The 23,829-nt window shown below is 41.6% G+C and overlaps 1 protein-coding gene across 4 annotated transcripts in view; it reads left to right on the plus strand.

Moving 5' to 3' along the window:
- Positions 1–23,829, plus strand: part of LOC127375006 (Kv channel-interacting protein 1) — a 43,329-nt gene that overhangs the window by 14,233 nt on the left and 5,267 nt on the right. Inside the window, exon 1 of one of the 4 annotated variants that reach the window (XM_051420764.1) lies at positions 948–1,771. The exons of 2 other annotated variants lie outside the window; for them this stretch is intronic. In XM_051420764.1, coding sequence (XP_051276724.1) covers positions 1,714–1,771 — 58 coding nt within the window. In that variant the 5' untranslated portion in view covers positions 948–1,713. Of the gene's footprint in view, positions 1–947; positions 1,772–12,459; positions 12,665–23,829 lie in introns of those variants that run through there. One more of the 4 variants, XM_051420763.1, reaches the window with a different exon arrangement.

Raw genomic sequence — 23,829 nt, forward strand, 5'->3', positions numbered from 1 at the left:
ACACACACACCTGCCCTGCAGTGCTCCTTTTGCTCACTTTCTTTGTCTATCTGCCTCTCTTCTCTTCTTCATTTTCTTTCTTTCTTCCTCTCCACACCTCAGTGTCTCCCACCTCCTCCTCCTTCCCTTTCTCTTGTTTTTACTCTGCATTGATCCTCAGCGTGTAGACTACTGCAGCCAGTAGCTTTTAATGAAAACCATGGCCTAATGGCTTTATCATTGGCCTTGATGGCCTCAGCTCAGCCACAGCAATGGCTTGGCTGTAAATTGTTTTCTTAACTAAAGCCACGTGAGGAATTTCAATAAGGGCAGCAGTCGATGGCGTCGGTGCAGCCTGCCAATCTCGACAGCAGGGTGTTACATAGGGGGCAGCAAGGGGTTAAGCGTGACTGACAGAGGAGTACATGTGCGAGGTGAACTGTGTTGTGGACTGGCGTCATTCCCCTGGTTGTGTTGTCGTAGAGGGTGTGGGTGGCCTGATTGTGTATGTGCGTGTAGCTGACGGATTCATCAGCAGGCTCGAGAGCAAAAACATGTCTGATACAGCGTCTTGATGCCGGCGCTGACATATGCGTGGCGGTGTTTCTGCAGATGTAGTGGTGTCAGATATACATGGCTTTGTCCATGACCCACCCGCTAGCAGAATAATTACACACACACACACACACACACACACACACACACACACACACACACACACACACACACACACACAGACACACACCACCTGTCAGACTTGTGCATGTTGAGATAAAGCAGCAAATACACTCTCCACAGTCAGAGTGTTTGCCTGCTGAATAGCAAAGGGGGACTGATCCGTCTAGCCCTCCCTTATCTCCCCTCACCTCTTGCACTCTTTATCTCTCTCTATCTCTCTTTCTCAACCCCTCCTCCCTCCCACTATCTCCCCCTCACTTTGCCTCCCTTGGCATTTGTGAATCCTCCTAATTTGTCTTTGTCCCTTTTTTCCTCTTCTCCTCCCCCTTTTTCTCCTCTTCCCGCTCGTAATTTTCTCATTCCCTCTACCTCGTCTCCCTCGCTCTCCCTTGAGTTTTGTCCTCCCCTCTCCCTCTCTGTCGCTGTCTTTTCCTGTGCAACAGTGTGCAATCCCTCTTTCCCCACTAGACAGACAAAGCGAAAGAGCGACTGAGACGAATAGGAAGGGAAGAGGGAGCAGAAAGAAGCAGAGACAGAGAGAGGCAGATACGTAAAGAGGCACAGAGGAATTGATGGAATGACAGTCTGGTGGCAGGGGACAGAGAGAGAGAGAGCGAGAGAGAGAGAGCGGGGGTTTGCATGCTAGAGAGAGAGCTAGACGGGATGTAAAATAGGCAGCTTCAGTGACAGCGTAGACAAAGGTAGCTTCAGAGTGCATGTGCACCCTCTATTTCATTCACACTCTCTCTCTCTCTCTCTCTCTCTCTCACACACACACACACACACACACACATCCTCTCTCTCTCTCTCACTCACTCACTCACTCACTCACTCACACAGACACACGCACACACCCTCGAGCAGAAGAAGCAGAGCTGTGTGGGTGTGAGGCAGCATGAGAAGTGATATCTGTACTTCCACAAATACAGTTGGATGATGGACTAACTTAATTCGAACACACACACCTACTGTACGTACACTAGCACACCTTGATTATAGGCGGGCAGAAACACACACGCAAGAGCACGCACAACCTGTCTGCGGCCAGAAGTCAACATGGGTCTTGTGGTGGGAACCTTTTCCATGCAAACCAAGCAGGTGAACTACCGCAAAGGTAAGAATTTCTTTCTTTTCTTTCCTTCTTTTTTTTTTTTTAAAGAACTAATTTCTCTGTCTTTCACATTCAGTGTGTGTGTGTGTGTGTGTGTGCGTGTGTGTGTATTTTCTTGAATGTGCGCGCATGCTGTGGCTGTCATTTGAGAGGAGCACCTGTCATGCTGCGTGTTTTTTTGCCTTGATGGTGGAGTCATGTATGTTTGCTCTCAGAGTCATGAATATTGCACAAGAAGTGCATTATGGGAATGAGCTGAACGTATACAGAGCATTGATGTAAAGTTGGCAAAAAAATGTCATTCATTATTGGTTTATCATGCAATCTCCTGGCCATCTGTGCTTTGGATTTAGGAATAGAAAAAGGAAGTGTGTCTCCATTTGTGTGTGTGTACACAGCCTTTGCCATTGGGGGATGTCTATAAAAGGTGATGGTATTTACCCCTGTCTACTCCCCAAACCAACCTGCTTCCTGTCTGCCCTGCTACTGTTTGACAGGAGGAAACTGGCACTGGCACTTGGCGCATGCAAATGCTAATGTTTGTGTGTGTTCACAGACACAAATAAGTCTATGCAGCTTTGTCCAAGAAAATATGTATGCACATAATTCACTAATGTAGGAGTGTGTAAGGGGGAGTGCATTTTGTGTGTGTGTGTGTGGCAGCTGTGGCAGTGTTGTGTGTATGTGCACGGTGAATCAGTGTGGGTGTAATCCGTCAGCCTTTGGCCATGGTCTGTCCTGCGTCTGTTGACCTCAAACCTGATGGTTATCGCGAGCAGACACAGAGCTGCATTGCACAGACTGAAGACACAGTAAACAGGAGTCAGATCCAGTTTCACCACATTTTCACATGTAGGAAAAGATGCAGAAATTCCTTATTGGACCATTAATCAGTCAGTTAGTTAGTGAGATCATGTAAAACAGACTGTGTGTCACATATGCTGTGACAAACACTGTGGAGGCGATGTAAGTGATGTACATTATGTGCTGTGAATGTTGTGTAAGTCCCTCGGGAAAATGCCTTTCAGCTGTCTATATTTTCTGTGTTATACCTGTTAACCACAGTTAGACCACACAGAGTATTTGAAATAGCTGGAAAAACACTTTAGAGACCCTATAAATGGCCTAATAAAATACAGGCACATATAGCGTCTTGCGTGGGTTGTTTATTTTAATTCCCGACCTGCGCCTCATTTCATTGCATGGCAACAGCTCTCAGCAGATACTTCAGATCTGGGCGGAACAAATACTTGAGGCGCATTTTCAAGGTGGACGTTTTCTCTAGCCTAATATATGAAACCTATAAAAAGATTTCCAAGACAACAGGGGAAACAGGTGTCCTCATGTTGTCTTCTTCCATTTTTGAGCACAACCTGTTTACTAGTTGGAGGAGAGCAACAATGCTTACAAAGCAACTGAGATGTATTTTTAGCCAATTTTGTGCGGGAAAAGCTCTTGTCTAGTTGGGGTAACCTCTAAATAGCAGCCACTTTGAAGTTTGCACTGGGTGTGAGGAAGGGGGTGATAGATGAGTAAAAGTGGGAGAGAAAAATTGAGAAAAGTTGAGAGAGGAGGTGAGGTTACTCCTCAGGGGGCTGCAGTGTGTGTGTGTGTGTGTGTGTCTTTCACCATCTGCTGCAGTGTTATAAAAAGTGGCCTAATGAAAGCAGGGCAGGATTCATTTTGCATGGAAGGTTGGCCCATCCTTGCTGGCAAACCAACATGAGGCAACGACCAGCTGGGATGGACCCAACTTAACTTGCTGAGGATACAGAACTTTTTGGGATATAAAATATTTCTAAAATACAATTTCACTTCCAGGCAGAGGGTGTGGACCATGAAAGACTCAAGTCAAACTGATGAATCTGATGATTTGAGATAAAAAACGGAACTGAACTATGATGACAACCATTCCTGACTTGGAATGACTCGATAGCTGATTGTTGACAACTGCAGTGTGTTTGCTAGTTCAGGCCAGCACACAGACAACAAATTATACCTCAGATTGTCATTTGCACTAGAGAGTATGCTGTGGTCAGCATAAAACAGTAAGTTTGACTCTGTTTAATGTTAAAATGGCTGTGGTGAATGGTGCATAATGACTTGTTCAGAACTCAAAACACAGACTTTAGGATTTGGATTTGTCTGCATATAATACAGTGCAGTTATAAGACGATGTAGAGCTGTTTCCTATCTGGACTATGAGTTCAAAGGTGTGTTTTACTGCACAAGAGGACCTATTAAATGTGACAGCAAACCAGTATAACTACTTATAAAATAAGTACTTGAGAACAGTGGTTCCCAACCTGGGGTAAAGAGATTATAATCAAATCTGAGGGTAGAAAAGAATCAAAAACCTACTGCACAAAATGTATGTCTGACTTGTGTATAAGAGACAGACATTGAAAGATAGAGTGGGATGACATGCAAAGAAGGCCCCCCACCAGGGACGCTGCAATTATATGTTTATATCTTGATCACTAGACCTCCAGAATTCCCTTTAATCATTGTATCTCCCAGTTTAAATATTTCACTACTTATGATCAAAAACTAGCGAGTTGACAACTCTTCTAACAGAAGACAACTAATGTTACTTACTAGTCCAACAACACAAGACACAGCTCCCCATCTGTCTGCAGCCTTTTATTTCACAAAGCTCTCGCTAACGCAAGTCTGAGATTTACTCTTCTTTTGCTCGGTTACTTTTTTCTCTTTAGCTTCCTCTGTCAACGTCCTCCTGGGTCTGTTAGTCCCTGCCGTGAAGTTTGTAAAGGCTGCTGAGCCCAGTTACATTGCCTGCTCGCCCAGCTCCGGCACAACACCAGCTAACCCTTTTTTTGGCTGACTTTTGGGGCGATTTTTGCACATTTATTTTGGTTTGGTTGGTTTAATGGACTGTCTACGAGGAATAAAAGCTGCTCAGTGATAGATGTTCAGTGGCGCAGTACACACAATGAGCCACTGAACAAATGAGAGGAAAAACAGCTGTAAAGCCAGTCTATTTTAACATCTAACTGCGGTGAATTAAAGGTTTGTTTCGACTAGTTTGATGACAGGGAATACAGTTCCAAGGTGATTTGCAAAGGCTCCAAACAAGACTCTAGCTCCAGGGAAGATGAGGACACAGCAGAGACAGCAGAGGGGCATGAAGTGGCTAGAGGAGTGAGGGAAGTTGGGCATCAGAGAGGGAGCGACAGCTTGTAGAGCCAGACTAATAAAGATGAGTTTTATTTAGTTTCTTTTGTGTTTTAAGTGTGTTTTAAGATTGCTTAACAAAGTCTTGGTTTTAGTTTTAGTAGGTGTAAGAGAGAATATTAAATTCAGAAGGTGAATGGTTGTATTTTTTTATTATTTTTTTTTTTTTTTGACATTCGGTGAGTTCATTTTGTTTATTAAAGCTATGAGAGCTTGTTGCAAGTAGTAAACTTATCTCCCAACTGTAACTACAGGCAGTCCAAAGCTCCTTTGGTAGCCATGCCAACTAGCTTAGTGGTTATTTTCTTTAGAAACTAGTAAAAACTTTCTGGTCAGAAGGAAAGTCTGTAAATCAAGGAGAGTTGAGGCGGAGCAGCCGCAGGACATCAGAAGGAAAACAAGAAAAAATGGATTCTATAAAATATGATCATGTTTCACCAGAATCAGTGCCATAGCTGGTGGTGTGTGACTACTACCGTAAGGTGCACTTGTCCCGACCTGTAGCCAAAAGTCACGTAGTGCAAGAACAGGCATACAGGGTGCAGAGTGGGGATGACTGAGGCAGGTAGAAAAATTATGTAATGGGGTGTTAAGAAGAAATAGACAATGCTTTAAATGAGACCAGGTTGGCTATTAATGGCAGGATTGGTGGTTTGATCCCCAGCTGCAACCTCCTATCTCCATTTTAAAGTATCCTTGAGCAAGACGCTTAGCCCAAATTGCTCTCCACGGCCAGGTCTGTGTTGTGCATGATGAATAAGGGCATTGTACAGTGCTTTGTTATAAAAGCTCTAAACAAATTCAGTCCATTTAGAGCCCCATCCAATTCATTATATAGTGATGAACTGACTGAAATGACTTCATGAGAGTTGCTTAACAAACTGAAGCAGGTGTTTCTGGTGAAGTTTACTAAATAAATCTGAACTAATGCTGTGGCCTACATAAAGTCATATATTTTTCACTAATGCAGGGATATTAGCCAGTGTCCTGACCAGCTCATATGGCCATAGGTTACCGTTATGGAATCTCTCCAGTCTGTCATCATCGAGAGCAAAAAAATAGATGTATCCACTGTCACCGTGCACAAACTACTCTGCTCCTGTGAAATATTTCCCAGCTGGTATGTTATAAACTACAAAACCTGCACCTTGCTGACACATTCATCTCCCTGTCCGTTCGCTCCATTTGTTTTTGCCTCTGCTTTCATTTCTCTGTACGCTCTCTCTCTGTCAAGTGAATTTTCACTCTCCCTCTCTTTGTCTTGCTTGCTCTCACCTCATTTCACCTTCTCTTTTTGTCTTTTATGTGTTTCTCCCTTCAAGTTTTTCTTCTTCTATTCCCTGAGCCGCTCTCTTCTTGATCTATGGCTATTCGTTGCCTTTGCTGTTTATCTGGTGGTTTCTGTCTCTCTCTCCGTCTGTCTCTTTCGCTTTCTTGAACCCTCACATCTTTGTGTTGTGAGTTTTCCGCAGAAGATAGCCTTGTTCTACTCTTAAGATCACTCCAACTAAAGCTCTCATGTGGAGTTTTACTTTGGGGTCGGCAGAATATATGTAAATAGAACAGAGTATATGTGGGTCTTCTGGAGAACAAGCGCATTTGGCTCGATGTTTCCATCTGCTGCAGGGCTAAAGGCAGAGTGGAGATGAGCTCTGTTTCTTTAATAGGCTTTACAGTTTCCACCCCTCTCTCTCATCCCTGCACATCAAAAGAAGTGCACGAAAAGGGCCAATTAGGACAGCAAAAGAGCTTTATTAGGCACATGGCAACATGAAGATGTATTTCTGGTTAATCCCATGCCCGAAGCATGTGTGTGTTTGTGTGTGACTGAGCATGAGCGTGTAATGATAAAACTGATATTACAACCTCAGATCTCATATTTCTTTACACTCTATTCTATACTCCGTAGGAAACGTCATTTCTATTTAAAAAGATGCCTGTCATTTAAGATCTTCCGTCAGCTTTTGATCTTTTAGTGTTGCAAATTAAACCCACATTCAAGTATTTTATTAAATAAGAAATCAATATACTGTATAAATAAGGGTACTTTATTTGCATAATATTTGCAGGCAAATGCTTTGCTCACTTCTTCAAAGATAAACAACATTTTCCATGCAATTTATCTCCGTAGACAGCTCAGCCCTGTGCTTGCCTTTAGGTCTTTGTAATACTGGAGCCAATGAGAGAATTGCAGATGATGAATATAGATAGCTACTTAGCTCTGCCTATATGGTTAGGCATGTATGCATGACAGCAGTGACGCACGTCACTTGAACCAAATGAATGTGACAGCTGAAATGAGCATGTATAGAGTAAACTGTAGATGTAGCATTTTGCACACGCACTACAACAAACCTAACTTGTTAGTATATTTACAGTAATCCACTGAGTTAAATAAAAGACTCCAAACATTTAATAAACACTTTTTTTTTTTTTTTTTTTTTTTTTTTTTGTCTTAATATGATATGTTAATGGTATTGAGCTTGCATTCCCATACCAACTTGTACAGTATCTGTGTAATATAAACGTAGGGGGAGTGGAGGTTATGCAAACATAACAAATTAGCCATTTCTATCTGCATATTCATTACACAAATTAAGTCCTACAGGAAAGATTTCATGCCTGATTAAAAAAAAGTCTGTATTTTAACTTTTAAATTTGGCAGCATAATAACAGAAAGTAACTATTTCTCTAACCAATCAGCTCTTATTTCTTTTTTTCTTAATTATTAACGAACACGCTATTACTGAGACCATGTGTTGCCAAGTAAATCAACTACTCTGAGAAATGAAAATCTGTTGCAGTGCTTAGGAAGGACAGAGGAAAGATGAACTGCTTCAATTATCCGCCAAATAAAAAAACTCAAGTGAATCTGTAAGAAAAAATAAGAAACGGGTGACATTTATCATGGCTTCCACTGACACTCTGCAGTATGTTTGTTTCAGTGCACTGCTCTTTGTGTTACAGAACAACGTGACTCTGGAAATAACACGCTAACTGTTCAAATGTTAAAAACAGTATGTAATCTGACTCTGAGGATATGTGTGTGTCTGTGTATGCTGTAAATAATGCATGATGCATCCCTGTGCCCTCATAAGCTTCAGGTCAATGACTCATGGTTCACAGTTATGTCATGCAGTTGATAGATATCTCCATCTATACACGTGTAAAACAAGGTAACAAACAAATACAAAATGACATTTTGCAATTTAACATTTTATTGCACTATTGGCTACAGCTAATGATTATTTTACTAATTGATTAAGTGGACAATCTACTCTCTATCTATCTCTAATACAAGATGTGTGACAATTTAAGGACATTTACATTTGCTCTGCAGACATTCCCTTCTTTTTAGTTGTGTTATTTTAGTTTGTTGTTAGTTTTTATTGTGCCCATTTTTCAATAGTAGTTTTCATAGAGTTGAAAAATTCCTATTGTTATTTCCTAGAGATTCAAGATGGCATATTCAAATCGGTTGTTTCATATGTGACATAGAAAAGCGTCAAAATCTTCATATTTGAGAAGCTGGAATCAGCGAAATGTTTGGCACTTTGGCTTAAAAATGTTTGAAAGAATTGATCAATTATCAAAATAGGTGACAATTAATTTCCTGTCAGTCAACGTATGGATTAATCCACAGATTGTTTCAACACTACTCTATATGACCATTTATATATCAGGAATGGACTAACACTATTGGTGGAACTCAACTCTCTCAGCCCCTTCAGGAGCTACACATCCAACAGACTGTCTCTCTCTCGCTCTTTCTGTTTTTCTTTCAACCCTGCAGAAAAAAACCTCTGTGAACAACCTCTCGAATCAGGAAGAGTATTTTCCCGCTGCTTCCTCACTCTGCCAGTATGTGTATGTGTTTCTTAAGGCTTCACGGCCCATGTCAAGCTAGTTAGCTTTAAGAATAATGGAGGAGCATAAACCGTGTCGAAGAAGAAGACAACTCTATTCCCTTTGCCCAGTCGTTCTCTCTCTCTTTTCTCATTGATTCCCTCTTTAATCACTCTATCTCCCATTCAAACTTTATTTGCTGCTTTTCCCCACTCCTTTGTGCTTTAGCCCTCTTTTTCCTGTCTACACGTCCATCCTACCTCCCCTCCATCACTTACTCTCTCCATTTATCTACTCTATGTTCCTGTTTACCTCGCTCCATCCGTCTTTTTCTGTTTCTCCTCTCTCTCCCTAGATGATGACAGATCAATAGCAGAGGCTCCTTTAATTATTCCCTTTTTTCATAATGTGATGAGAGCCGGCAAGAGGCTCAGCATGCTTCCACTAATAAAGATACAGAGGAGTGTCTCTGTGAGAAGTCATTTGGACAGTGGTAGATATTAGTATTGATTTTCCTAATAGACATGTTCTTCCCTGTCCAAAGCTACGCTGCCCCTGATGAGTAATTGCCAAAGCCTTGTGCGCCGTCAAGACAGTGTCATATGCAGCAACATGATAGATTTATAATCGATCTGTTAGGAGGAACCTTATAGGAGGTAAAGGCCTGCAGCTTAGCACTGAGGTTGGTCTGTATGTGCTGCTTTGACAAGCTGAGCTGATTTTCTGAAGCTTCCACCCAGTGGTTTAATCTTAATCAGATCTTTAGAGTTTCATTTTCTCTCATGCTTGCTTCTCTGTTTTTTCCTCAATCTCTTTGTTTCTCCATCCTCTTCTCTGGAAATGTAGTGTTTGCTGTTCCCACTCGCTCTCTCCTCTGCCTTTTTCTTTCTTGCGATGCCACTCGCCCACTCTCCTGCTCTTGTTACCCACTTCATTCTCTTTCTTTTGCTCTCTGCATCGCAGTCTAATCTCCAGCTGGAAGCTTTCCTGGTGTGTTTCCTCCTTCTTCTTCTTCATCTTTCATTGCCAAATATGTTTCCATCTCTGCCTTTGCTGAGCCCTACCTCTTCCCACTCTTGCTGTTTTCTCTCTCTTACCCTCTTTTTTCTTAAAAGTGTGACAGGGGTCTTGTAAAACAGACTGTAGCTATTCCCTCACATGCCTGCAGGGAAACACCAGGCAATTCGGCGGCAATTTTATACACACAAACACAAAATCAAACATACACACTCCAAACTCTAGGACTTTCTCTCTGCTCTGCAGACAGACTCTGAAATGATTACTTGAAGGAGGGACATTTCTGTCACTGTGTGGAAACGGGCCTGTCAGAGACCGGAGGGAGATAGAGAGGGATGGAGATTTGAGATTGGAACAAGCCAGGAACAGTGTTTGAAACGACAAGAACACTAGGCGGATACGTTTGCACAGATTTATAGGGAGAGATGGCCTGATAAAGGTGTATTGGCGTAGGCCGTACGCCTGGAGACAAATTCATAGATAAGAGGGGCGAGAGAGATGGATAGATATAGTTTAAGGCTAAAGATGAATACGGTGCAGTGAAGATAGGGAGGAATCACTTTGATAGCCTGTAAATTCCTATAGGCACAATACGGGAAGTGTGTCGTATAGCAGAGCAAGCCACAAGGAAGAGCTGTGTGTGTAGCAGAAAATGGTCATGCTCCCTGGTGCTGCACGTTGTTTGGATGCCACTAGAGACCTCATCCTATGATCAGCCATTCTTTCTGCCTAAGGTTGGTGCATGTGCAAAATGTATTGGTGTACATATGTATGCTTCTCTGTGTGTGTAAGCGTGTGTGTGTGTGTGTGTAGGCAGGGTGAAAGCATTACTCCCCACTGCTGTCCATTCTGTCTCTCTCGCTGTTGTGAAAAAAAAAAAAAAAAACACACATCCGAGCATTCACAAGCACATTTTCACAGAAGCAGATTGCAGATTTTTTACTCACCAAACTAAATCTTTCCAGCTAAATCTTCCCATATGGCTTTCTAACAATCACGCCTCGTTCATTATTCACCATCAGCACACAAAAAGTGCCCCATATTCGGAGCAGTTCCCACATTTGCAGAAGCATTATTACGGATGGCTGGCTTGATATAAAATGACAACATCTCTATTCTCCAAATCGACTACTGAAAACTTGGCTGTAAAACCTGACATATGCGTCGTTTGCAGAGGCAATTGCAACTCTATTAAACATTATGTTTTGCTCATTCAGTGGCAAAAAGAAGATTTTAAATGTTTTCATCTTCTTGAATGAAACTGTAACTTTGATCATAGCAGACAATGACATTTGTACATGTTGTTATCCTCAGGCTAGCTGCTTTTATATCCAGAAGCTCTGGCTATCAGCCAGGTCAGCTATGAGTGGATGAGAGCAGAGCACCCAGCAAGTTCCTTTTAGTGTCGATATTATCATCTGACACTGACACTGCTCTCTCCACTACATTTATTTGACAGCTATAGTTACTTTGCAGATTCAGATTTTACCCACAAACATATGATCAGTTTATAAAATATGACCAAACGTTATATAAAGAAGTGGAAATTTGTTCTTGCTCAACCAGAAAAAACATTAAAATGCTTCTTTTTGGTAATGCATTAATAATTCTAAACCCTATAATATAATTATATCTGTGGCTACTTTATCAGGTACACATGCGTGTGCAGCTCTTACAGGCGAAAGCACACACTCCTGCAGTATTATTTAACACTTGATCGCTCTCTTTTTACAGTACCCTGTTAAATTTTCTCATTCTTCTCACCACTGCCTTTTCCTGCTTTTAATCTCTCTTTTCTCACATCCCTGACTTTAAGCCTCTTCCCTCCTTTCGACTCTGCTGCTGCCTTCCCCTCTTTCTTCCTTCCCTGGGAGCCAATCTGCCACCACTCTCTCTCTCTCTCTCTCTCTCTCTCTCTCTCTCTCTCTCTCTCTCTCTCTCTCTCCATCCTTTTATCCATCCCTTGTGTGTGTGTATGTGGTATTATGGATGGATGATGAACAGGAATGATGGATGGAGTGAATGGGGGTGTTGATGGATTGGAGTGGCCTTTTTGTGAACAAACCGTGATGTTGAGGAAAAACAGAGGCGATGCACAGGGCTCTTCCTAATTTTTGTCACATGCACATGTTTTCCCTTCACTCCATAATTCATATTTACCTCTCCAGTCAGTATTTCAGCCTGTATATATTTGCATATTTGTCCTCCATCAAAGGCAAACAGATGCATTTAGGAGTAAAATGTAACAGGGCATGTTTGCAGATTTTTTTCCAGAGTGATTCACAGAGTGTTATCATTTTCAAATCAATGGGTACACTCATATTAATTTATAATTTAGTGAATCAACATCCTGGCGATTTCATACTGAATCACTGATGCTCCTTTTGGGCTCTTGGCTTGCGGGTGAAGGTAGGAGGAAGAGAGGGAGAGAGGGAGGGAGGCTATAACCCCTAATGAAAAACAGGGAAATCAGAGGGAGGGAGCTAGAGAGTGTGGGAGAGCGTGGGTAGAAAAAGGGGAAAGAGAGAGAGAGAGAGAGAGAGAGAGAGAGAGAGGAGGGGCGCCGTGAGATGGAGTGAGAGAGCATGAAAGGAGGGATGATAAAAAGAGGGTTTCTGCTGAGAGAGGAGGAGGGGAGAGGGAGGGAGAGAGAGAGGATGAGAAGAGGAAAGGGGCGAGGGAGTGTGTGTGTGTGTGTGTTCTAACCGTCCAAACACGTGACAAAGAGATACAGACTTCAGCATACAGACACGCTTGTTTCCACGACGACAGCGGCAAACATGGGGGCTGTGGTGGGTACGCTGACCATGCAGACCAAGCAGAGGAGGCCGTCCAGGGGTGAGGGAATACACACACACACACAAACATAAACACACACATGCATGCCTGTGCACATCGTCATACACGTAAATAAACAAAAACACAATGCACTTTTTCACACATTCATGCATGCACACATATGGACAGTGAAACTTTTAACAATGTGTTTGTATTGTATCTTCCAGACGCACACTCACTCACTCACTCCAGTACTAATATACAGCGCACGTACGCGAGCTGCAGACCAAAGATTAATAACTGCTGGTATTTCAGTTAAGGTGCAGTGAAAGAAAGAAGGCATATGGTTTGCAGTGTGTGAGGGAAAGAGAGAACGAGAGAGAGAGAGAGACCAACAGGTGTTCCCAGAGGAAAAAGAGTATCTTTTTATTCTACAACAAAGTTGTTGTGCGACAGTGTGTGTGTGTGTGCACTCATGTGATTGTTGTTGAGCTCATTTTTTTTGACAGAGCCAAATGAGGAGTGGAGAAGAGAGTAAGAGACAGCTTCTTTGACTGTGTTTGAATCTGTGTGTGTGTGTGTGTATCTGTGTGTGTGTGTGTGTGTGTATCTGTGTGTGTGTGTGTGTGTGTGTGTGTCGCTCTGTCTGGCAGTGTGTGCATATGCGGGAATCGACGCTGGTAAACACACACATGTTGAAGGTATTTGTCACTCTGCTCACACACTGCTTTTCCGTCTTGCTGTTACCTTGGAAGCACAGTAGCCATGGCAACAAAAGATGTCAGTTTTGGGGTGGGTGGAAGGGGTCGGGGGGGATGGGGGGGGTTGATGAGGTTGGGGTATTCCTAAGTAAGTCAAGGCCATGTGAAAGAGACTGAGATAGTGAGAGATGCACATATGCAGATGAAGGAGGGAAAGGAGGGAGATTTTTTTTTTTTATGAAGACCTGTTGCCTGTGAGAAATGTTTTACTCCCTTGTTACTCATTCTAATAAAAGCCTGTAAACCTCGTTTATATAAATCTAACAAATCCAAACTGGCTGCTCCAGTGATTGGGTACGCTGAACGGAAGATCAGTGCCAGAATGAAAATATCCCCAGTTAATAGTGTGCAGTCAACTTATTTGTTGAGGCAGGCTATTATCGGTTTTTCAGAGAAAATTAGACCGTACAGGACATTTTCCAAGTGAGTGCATATGGCTCGTTTCATCTTCTGAATATGTTTTTTTTTCTTTGTCCACGCGTTCAAACAAACACCTTCTCTCATGGGTGTTAAAAAAAAAGAAGCAAGGCGTAAATTTGTTGCTATTTTGAATAATGAGGTGGTTGTACAGTAGATGCGCTCACATTGTGGAAATGTGTGAAATCTGACTCATCCTGCGAATGAAAACAGTTTCTTTTTACCACCACAAATGCCCCCTTCAAAAACATGAAATAATGGGATGTAGAGCTGGAGCTATTTGGAGGCGGTTGTTTGTAATTCTGGTGTTGTGATGTGTACTTCAGCGTCTCTCCCCCACCTCCTGCTCTAACATGTTAGCTGTATTGCGGGATTAGTGCAGCAGGGCTCGTATGCGTTGCAGCCGCCGCGGTCGTTGCAGATAACTTGTTATCCGGGATCGTGGCACTGACAGCAACACTGAAAGACAGTGCACGGCTGTAATGTTGTGAGATTAGATTCCTACATGATTGATCCTCTGAGCACGAGCTCATCACTGTGTTCTGAAGAGGAAAAAAAAAGAAACGCCTCACTGTGTTTGCATCCTGTGCCTTTCCTGAATATTTGCATGCCTGCTTGTCTGGACTGTCTGTTTTCATCAAGGCTCCTTGTTGTTCTCTCAACATGCTTTTGTTTTCTGTCAAGTTTTCTGTCTCTTTTCCTGACAACCTCTCTTTGGTGGTAGTTTTCTCCTTCCTGTTTTCTTGTCTGCCTGGTTTTGTCTGGCAGGCTAGCCACTGTTTTCCTCCTCATCTGTTGTGGTGGCCTCTGACAACTCATCTCTCCAGCAAAATTTTCACCTGGCATTTTTCTCCCCTCCCTGGTGCATTTTTCATTTCTTTCTGAGCCGCTATGTCTCTGTCTTCCTCACTTACTCCCTGCTGCAGCAATGTTGTCTCAATCTTCTTCTCTCCTTTTCTTTCACTCCACTGCTCCTCCTTTTATCTTGCTTTCTTTTTTCATTTTTGCTGCCTCCTTCCCCCATCAACCTTGTCTTCTAGTTGTTTCTTCCGCTGTTCCACATTATTTCTCTTCCATTTTACCCTGCTGCTTTCTCCTCTCCCTGTTGTTTCCCCCTTTTCTCCCTCCCACTCCTTTTCCATGCTTGTTTCTCTTTATCTCACTTCTAATTTTCCCAGCCACACTCTCACATGGCACTACCACAACCTGCTCCTGGCACCCTCATCTCCATACCTCTCTCCCTCTTCTCTCCCTTTTATGCCTCTTTTCTTTCTCTTATTTGCTCCCTTTCTCCATCACCCACGCTCCCATTAGCTGGTGTGAGTGCTTATTAAGTCATCTCGTCATTCTCGTCTCTTGGCATCCAGCAGTGTGTGTGTGTGTGCCTGTGTGTGCGTGTGCGTGTGTGTGTGTGTGTGTGTGTGTGTGTGTGTGTGTGTGTGTGTGTGTGTGTGTGTATTTCTGCAGATTCTGAGTCTAGACATGTATTTACTCCAAAATCAATATTGGCATGCTACTATGTGCGTGTAAATGAGCTGTGTTTGATTCACTCTTCCCAAACAAAATCAGCAATGGCACACTAATATGTGAGGAAGTGACATCAGGTGGATTTCTATGTGTATGTCTGCATCTTATGTACACACAAACACACAACGCTGAACACCCTCCAGCACTTCCTCCTTCACAGGCTGAGTATTAGTAAGCAAACACATGTGCATTTGACCATGCAAGCATGGGAGTCTATATTGTTTTATGCACACGGGTGCTTAATATTTTATCCGTGACCCTTGAAATAATGTGTTCATGTTTGTCTTGTTCAAGAGTGGGTGTTTGTGTGTGTTTTCAAGCAGAGCGAGTCATTGGACTTTGAGTGAACCACCCAAAGGCCAGTCAGGGGTTGGCTCAGTGTATGTTGGCTTGGATGTTGACTGTGGAAAACAATGCATCTCAGAATGAGAGCTTGAATTCACGCTGCGGAACATGATTATGTTGTCCAGCTTTCACATCACGTAAATAGGACTGTTGCAGCTGAAATCTATTTTTAAGATACTTCATCCATACCTCCAGGGAGCCCCTGGCCAGTAGAGCCGCTATACTTTCTTGGAGAGCGTTCTACACTATTAAAGAGGCCGGTGAGAGTGAGCTCTCTCCATCACCGCCTGGACGGCAGATTAAGCTAATTCAGATTATGCAAATGGCACACACTGTGGCATGGATTACAGGACACAGTACGAGAAGGAAAGACAGAGCATGGCAGAGATAGAGTGGCAGAGTGAGAGGAGAGTTTGGCAGAGTTAAGAGAGATAAGACATGGGGGAGAGGAGAAATGGAGAGGAAAGGGGGGATGGAGGAGAAATGAGAGCTAACATTAAATACCAGAGCCAGCAGTAGTTAGAGGATAGGAGTTAAATCCGGTTTCTGGGCTGGAGGAAGTGTGTGTGTGTGTGTGTGTGTGTGTGTGTGTGTGTGTGTGTGTGTGTGTGTGTGTGTGTGTGTGTGTGTGTGTGTGTGTGTGTGTGTGTGTGTGTGTGTGTGTGTGTGTGTGTGTGTGTGTGTGTGTGTATTGATGTAAGAAGTACTTTTTGTGACAGGGGGCTGGCTGGGGAGAGTGACAGACAGTATTTCTTTGCTGACAGTTCAGGCTACTGCTTAATACTCCAAACAAGCTCTGAAAGAAAAGGGTTCAGGCTTTTGGTCACTGTCAAACTCCACTGCTTATAATAGCTTGTGTAACAGATAGAAGTGAAGCTCTCGAGGTGGCTTTCTAGGTTGGGTTTATCTAGGGTTTCCTAACCTGCTACGTTTGCAGATTCACTTTTGGAACACGAATGCAGGTTTCTAGATCTCCCCTGTTAGCAATAAAAACTCTGCCAGAGCACTTAAGTGTTAATCTTTGGCTTTTAAAAGAGGTTTCCCAGATCATAGTACTGCAATTAGATCTTTGCTTACTAAAGTTTGCATCTCTAACACTGCAGTCAGATTAAATTTATTCACAGTTTCAACAACAGAACGCTTCCTGTGCACTGGGACTGGCAGTGGATAGCAGCAGTGCATCATCCACTCCCTTATATCCATGTATGGATTACTTAACAAATTTTTTTATTCTCAATACTCATATACATAGGTATTGTATTGTACTGTAAACATATACAGTATATTGGGATTACAGTCCATCCCGTCTTCCATGTGCATCTGGGCCAGAGCACATCATCACAAGCTATCCTCACTGGCCAAACATCGAGGGAAGTACCATCTTCTCTGATCTTATCTGTGACAGTTCTCCTATTTCTTCTCACTTGTCCTCTCGCCACTCCTTGTTCTCTGTGTCCTCTTGCTCCTTTTCCTCCTTCTCCTTGTCCTCTTCCTTATCCTTGTCTTCCTTCCCTCCCTAGTAGTAACACCTCGTCCTCTAACTCTCTTTTCAAAATGGACCTCCATTGTTGTGCACACCAAAGAACAAATCTGAAAGTGTTCACGCTCTGATTTCTAGGTGATCTATTTGGTTACAGGTGTTTTTCACAAGTGTATTCTGGGTGCAGGTGATTGATAATGTAATGGTAATAAAAGTGGTATTTCAGGGGCAGTGTTTAGCAAACACACAGGCTTTTTGTTAGAATGATGTGTCTACTGTAGATACTGTGTGTAGATTGCAGTATTTGTGCCAATGTGCCAATTTTGGGTCTAGTTTAATTTAGCCTACCTCTCCACTCATCTAAGGGTTAACACGTTTTTACTAAACCTGCTTTCCCGAATACACCCCTTTGACTAATGTTAGCTAAATGGCCCTAATGCTAACTTTACTGCATAGCTTCATAATAGCCTAATGTTTGACAGTATCAGTAGTTTCATCTATTTCTCAAACGGGCAAAAACTTTGATCTTAATGTGTATGTAGGCAATAATTGTCCGCCTGTTTCATGATCTACAGCCATTGTTGCTCACTTCAGTTGAAGGCTTTTGCTCTTGTTGTTGTTGCTTTTGCATTCATGTTTTCTGTAATGCACTTTTTTTCCCTCCAAATTGCATGTGTTTTGGCATGTGCGGAAAAAAATAGGTACAGTTACAAACCACTTTACATACAATGTACATATCCTTTTTCTGTGTAGTACAGTATTGTACAGCATTGACTAGTAAACATTTTTCTGCTGTAAAAAACAAACATTTTTGTATCGTAGTCAGTATCAACGAAAAAGTAGAAGAAAATTACACTTACAGTTCAGAGAATGTGAAGACTAAGCCGAAGTGAATGAGAAAAACTGTAATCTTACTATTTCTTGCATTGGTCTTTCTATTTAAATTTCTGTTCTGTTTATATTTTATTGTTACACATTGCAGGACATCTTTAATATGAAGTATGCTATATGGAAAATAGAAAATAATAGTTTTATTACCAATATGTGATGTGCTTTGTGTTTTTTGTAAGTATGAATTTATCATGATTTATTTATGAATGCATACTTATTTATGCATACTAAGGCCAGATTAAGCAATTTTAATCTGTTTGAAAAGTCTTCTCTAAGAACATGCCTAACAAGTTTCCTTTGATGGTTTCGTTTAATACTTCGGTCTCCTCCAGAACTTGTGTAAAATCAGAGGAAAGACGTGTCAGTGTGGATAAACCTATGGCTGGAAGCTTTCTCATTCACTGTGTCTGTGCGTAATACCATGCAATAAATATAGCTGATCGGTCACAGCAGGAGACTGCTGAAGGTTGATTAGTTGAAGGAACACAGTATGCACTCAATCATCCTTATCAAGTGATGTTTACGCTACTTAGCATATTTTAAATGTCTGGCAAATTAAATTAAATGCTACTCTTGCCACTAAATTTAATTTTACCCAGCACTGATGCAACAGTAGACAGAACAGTAAATAAGGCAAACCTTCAATTGACAACTCTGTGGGAAACCTCTTGATACAGCAGAGCCCCCTGCAGTCTGCAAGTCAGCGGCTACACTTCAGCCTGTCGGGCAATCACAGCCCCTTGTTTACATTCAGATTAAGACTATAAATGTCAGCTGGTCACAGTGCAGAGATAGTATTGGAAATATTTCATCTTTATTTCTGTGTGATTTTCAATTTGTTTTAACATTTACTGTACATGCTTTATATTTTTTAGAATATGACACATTTTATTTTTTCATTACAAAAACATTTTGTTATGATTTTCTGGGCATTATCACTACATGAATAATCCTATCAGCCAAATCTGAAGTAACACATGTAATGAAATGTACAACACATCTTCATTAGAGGCTTTGACACACAATGGTGTCCTCTGTATTCTGCTGCCCCCTGGTGGTACACACATGTTAAAGCAGGTTATGGCCATACATATACTGTACATTGCAATATTAAGTCTACAGTAGATATTAGGTGGGATCTTGGTATATTCATAATTAATGACTTGAGATTAAGTGTTTACATTGTACAGTATTTCATATTAAAAGGACTTGGGCTTGTTTAGTTATAAAAGTCACTTTGTAGTAAAAGCCTTCTGTTGTTTCTGGGGTGACTGTCTGTCTTAATGGGCCCAATTAATCAAGTGCTGATCTGCTCATGAGCACACACACACACACACACATGCACACACGCGTGCACAGTCACAAAACAAGCACATATGGTCATACAGTAGAAGGTGAGTTTATCATTGTTATAGTGTGCTCTGGTTGGACCCTCGAGTTGAAGCCTGGTTCCCAAAGAGTGAAGGACACAGTGACTGTAACAGAGCGGGGAGTAGGGTTGCGGGGGGACAGAGACAGAGAGAGTTAGTGGGATGGAGCGAAGGTCAGGATAAGTGAGGGAGTTGCCCCAGGGAATAGAGAGACGGGGGGATAAAAAGACAGAGATAGAGAGAGGCAGGTGAGTGCTGACCGTACTGTAGGAGGAAGCAGTATGGATAGAAACTTTACAGGCATGAGACAGAGAGGGAACAGCCAACTCCAGTTAGAATTGAGTTGCAAATGGTGAAAAGCTATAGCAAGTCTGAAAGTTTGAAAGTTTAGAATACGTTTGCATATTTCTACGTGGTGAAAGAAGTGGTGGAAGCAGTAAAGGAATAACAGGAGAGTTGTAAAGAAAGAAGTAATCAAAATGGAAAAAGAGGAGCAGAGTGAGAACAGCTTACACACTATAGCCATCATCCTGCTGTGCTGTGGGGCCGTCAAAATGCTGCACCTACTGGGAGTCATCACTGTAGAGGGTGAGTCAGTACTACAACTTCTATCAGTGTAATCTAGTACTAACCTGAGGAAGAGGAGGGCAGGAGGTTTTGTTTTCACTGCTGTCTGTGAGCAAGTTATTGGGAAAAAGGAGAGATCTGGATTATTCATGTGGGAATGTTGGATGTGTGGGATCAAACTGCTACTTTCTCAGAAAATCGAAGGGAAAAAAATACATGAAAACAAACGGTGAGTAAGTGTTGACGTGTTCAGCACTGGTGGAGCTTTGCACTCTCAACAACATGTACTGTATTATTGAATCCTCAACTATTGCTATTAATTACTCATAGTATTGTTGCTGTACAGGGTTTGTGTATTTTTTATTCTCTGCTACTTTTGATATCCATGTAATCTGCTATGGCTGACTGTCCCATTGGTTTGTCTGCTGATAATAATTCTTCTCCAATATTCAATAATCATTGCTGTTACAGCATCTGATGTTATCCAGTAAAACTATGCTTAATTCAGCTACAACTAACTGAAAGCCAAGATTAAATAAAAATCTAAATGAGTTAATTGTGATAATTGGTCTTATTCTTATCATTACCTTTCCTGGATGTTTTGATTAAGTCCACAGCCTTTAATTTAGAGAGCTTAAGTTAATGTATATTAATGTGTTAATGTGCATTATTATGTATGCATACTTTTAAACAGTCTAATGTACTGCAAATGCATATGCCTGCTTATACAGCTGCATGCTTAAATAGCCTTTAATCTCTTAAAATCTTTACTTGCTGAAATTTCCTTGCCCTGCTAACATTGGCTTTTCAATAATTAGAATACAAGAGGAAGAAATAGGCTGCCATGTGAAGAAAGTAATTGCTTTCTGTGTACAATGTGTGTATGTGAAAACTTTTCTCATAAGTTTAGTCTTTAGTATTTTAGAAAATTGACTAACTGAAGTTGTAGAAAACAGTTTAAAACCTGAAGACTAACTGATCCTGACTCTCACACTTGTGTTATTAATTAAGTCAAGTCAGTTTTTCCAGTGTATTACTGTAGTCGTTTAACACGTTTGTGCATTTTATTGTTTTTTTTGTATGTGCAAAGTATCCTAATAACGTCACCCTATTAGATGCATTACAAAGCACATGCTAATATATGCTGATTCACAACACAAGAAAGATTTTTTCTCCTTTAAGAGGCATAACTATGCATTGTGCTTTGAGATGGGACGTCCTGTGCTGTGGTCGTTTATAGCACAAGCATGGGGTGTGACGGTGACTGTGCACGTGCCATAAAGGTTTTAACATGGACAGTAGAGTCAGAATTGCAGTGAAGCCTTTCAGAAGAATGCATATTCTTCAACTGTGTAGGTGCATGACTGGATATAATATTGATACCAAAAATACAGGTGCTAGTGTGATGATGATTTACTTGTGAGCATCATGTCAGGAGTGTGTTGAGTGAATTTACAAGAACGTGTGCATCACACTTTTCTGGTATGTGTTATTTATCTATCTGATTTGGTGTGAGTGTGTGTATATGTGTGTGTGAGTGAGTACACAGTAGGATATACCTGAAGACCACTGGGAATCGGGTGTGAATAATCTCACCTTGGGCATGAGTGTGAACCTCCACCCTAATGTGACACAGAGAAAGACGGAACTGCCTGAGTGATGAAACTAATGGCCTGCAGGGGGTGTGTGTGTGTGTGTGTGTGTGTGTGTGTGTGTGTGTGTGTGTGTGTGTGTGTGTGTGTGTGTGTGTGTGTGTGTGTGTGTGTGTGTGTGTGTGTGTGTGTGTGTGTGTGTGTGTGTGTGTGTGGGGCAGGGGAAAGGAGCTATATAAAGAGAGACTGCTTAGCAACTCTACAAAGCCATAATGTAATAATGCACCCATAATGTAGAAAGTTAGTGGGCACAGTGTAATAAGCTTTTGCTGGATAACTTTATGTATGATTGTATTTTATGTTGACTATTACAGTTTAAAATTAGTTTAAAATTTAGAGTATCCGAAGTGCCACATTGAGGGAAGTTTAGATTTAGTGGTTCAAATGGATGTAACTGACATTTAAATCCAATCTTTTGCTCTTAAACCATGATGGCAGCTCTTCTATGTAGTTATTTACACACAAAAGCCTGCATATGTGTTAAATGGGACCACTAAATGTAAAGAGGTTAGACTGTTGACTAAGGTTTAATTTAGCAGTGAGATGAAGTTGTCTTTGCCTGACACAATAAAAATGCCGACGTGGTGCCCATGATTCACAGAGACAATAGGACTGAAGAGGTGTAATGAAGCTTTGCAAAGCACTAATGGTCTCGCCTCACAGATAAAATGTTTCTATTTCAAAACTGTTGATGTTTCAAAATCTGGATTGCCAAGGACAGTGTGAGCGTTGCACTCTGTGACACTTCATTAAAGCCGAACAGGAACCCTTAAAATGCTTTAGCTCAACCATTGTCATTGACTGTACCAGCACCCATTCAAACCACTGTCTGCTTAAATTCTCTGATAATACGGCAATAATGTGACTGATCTTGGAGTAAGCAGTGGTAAATCAGATATTGTCAGTACTGTGGACTGGTGTGATGACTGTACTTTGCATGTAAATGCTGAAAAGACTGGGGAAATTGCACTTGATCACCATGCAGTCCATTGGATGGGAAGTCAGCTATTACAAATAATTAGAGTCTACACAGGCAGCAATCTGCACTGACACACCGAGTCTAAATGTGTCCAACAGACTGTTCTCCAAAACATTCATATTACAAGGACGCATTAGAGCAGTGGACCCATTTTCTATCATTGTATAAACTGAAGACCCCTAACTAAGTGACATATTTAATGGATATTTCATATTATATTTAATGCATAACAAGAACAGTGCAGACAAACTGATAAGCTGAACAAATAACCTAAACAGTGAATCAAATAACTGCAGGAAGTTTGTGTCAAACGAGGGATTTGGATGAATTTTTAGCAGATTATTTCCTGTGAATATTGCTTCAGAGAGGAGTTTCTCATTTTTGGCTGTTTAGCAAAGAGTGAAGGCTCTGTGAAAATTGTGTTCAGGTCTTCACTGGCTCTTTCCTGTGAGATGGTTGTAAGTCTGTATCTTAAATAATAATCCAAATTTTGTATATTCAATTTTCTTCTAATATAGTTTTTAGTTCTAGTTCTTGTTTTTTTTTTTTTTTTTTAAGTTTCCTACATTCCTTAAGAAGGCCTCGCAACCCCCCCTGAAGCTTTGGCGACCCCTAGTGGGAGTCTGGACCCCCAGGTTGGGAACCAGCGCATTAGAGCATTGCACCTATCTATCATCCACCGTATGATTTTATTTTCGACTATAATGAAGCAAGAGAACGTGATGACCTTTCTCATACACTCCACCCAAAAGTACCATGTGACAAACTCAGCTGGACGGGGGACGATGGACAATCAGACAGATATTATTCTGAAATAGCGTTCATAAAACGCACCATTTTATTACTTAACCACCAGTAAGTTTTTTATCCCAGTCTAGTGTTTTACTACTTCACATTATGACCACTTTATCATATTCTGAATTTTTATTACTATTTCTATTAAATTATGCACAGTTATAACAGTATGCATAATTATTACATTGTAGATTGCTTCAGGGAGTATGTGCACACTTGTGCAAGTGTGTAGTCTGTGATGGAGAGAGGGGAGCTGTCATGTTCACCTATTGGCACTATGTGTGTGTGTGTGTGCGTGTGTGTGCGTGTGTGTGCGTGCGTGTGCGTGCGTGTGCGTGCGTGCGTGTGTGGTCTCAGAGTCCATGGTTTGTCCTCTCTCCCCTCCCCTCCAGCGAGGAGAGTAATGAGTTGTTAATCAAAGGGCTGGTGAGAGGAGGAACA

This window comes from Dicentrarchus labrax, unplaced genomic scaffold, assembly GCF_905237075.1.
Source record: "Dicentrarchus labrax unplaced genomic scaffold, dlabrax2021, whole genome shotgun sequence".
NCBI classification, from domain to species: Eukaryota; Metazoa; Chordata; class Actinopteri; family Moronidae; genus Dicentrarchus; species Dicentrarchus labrax.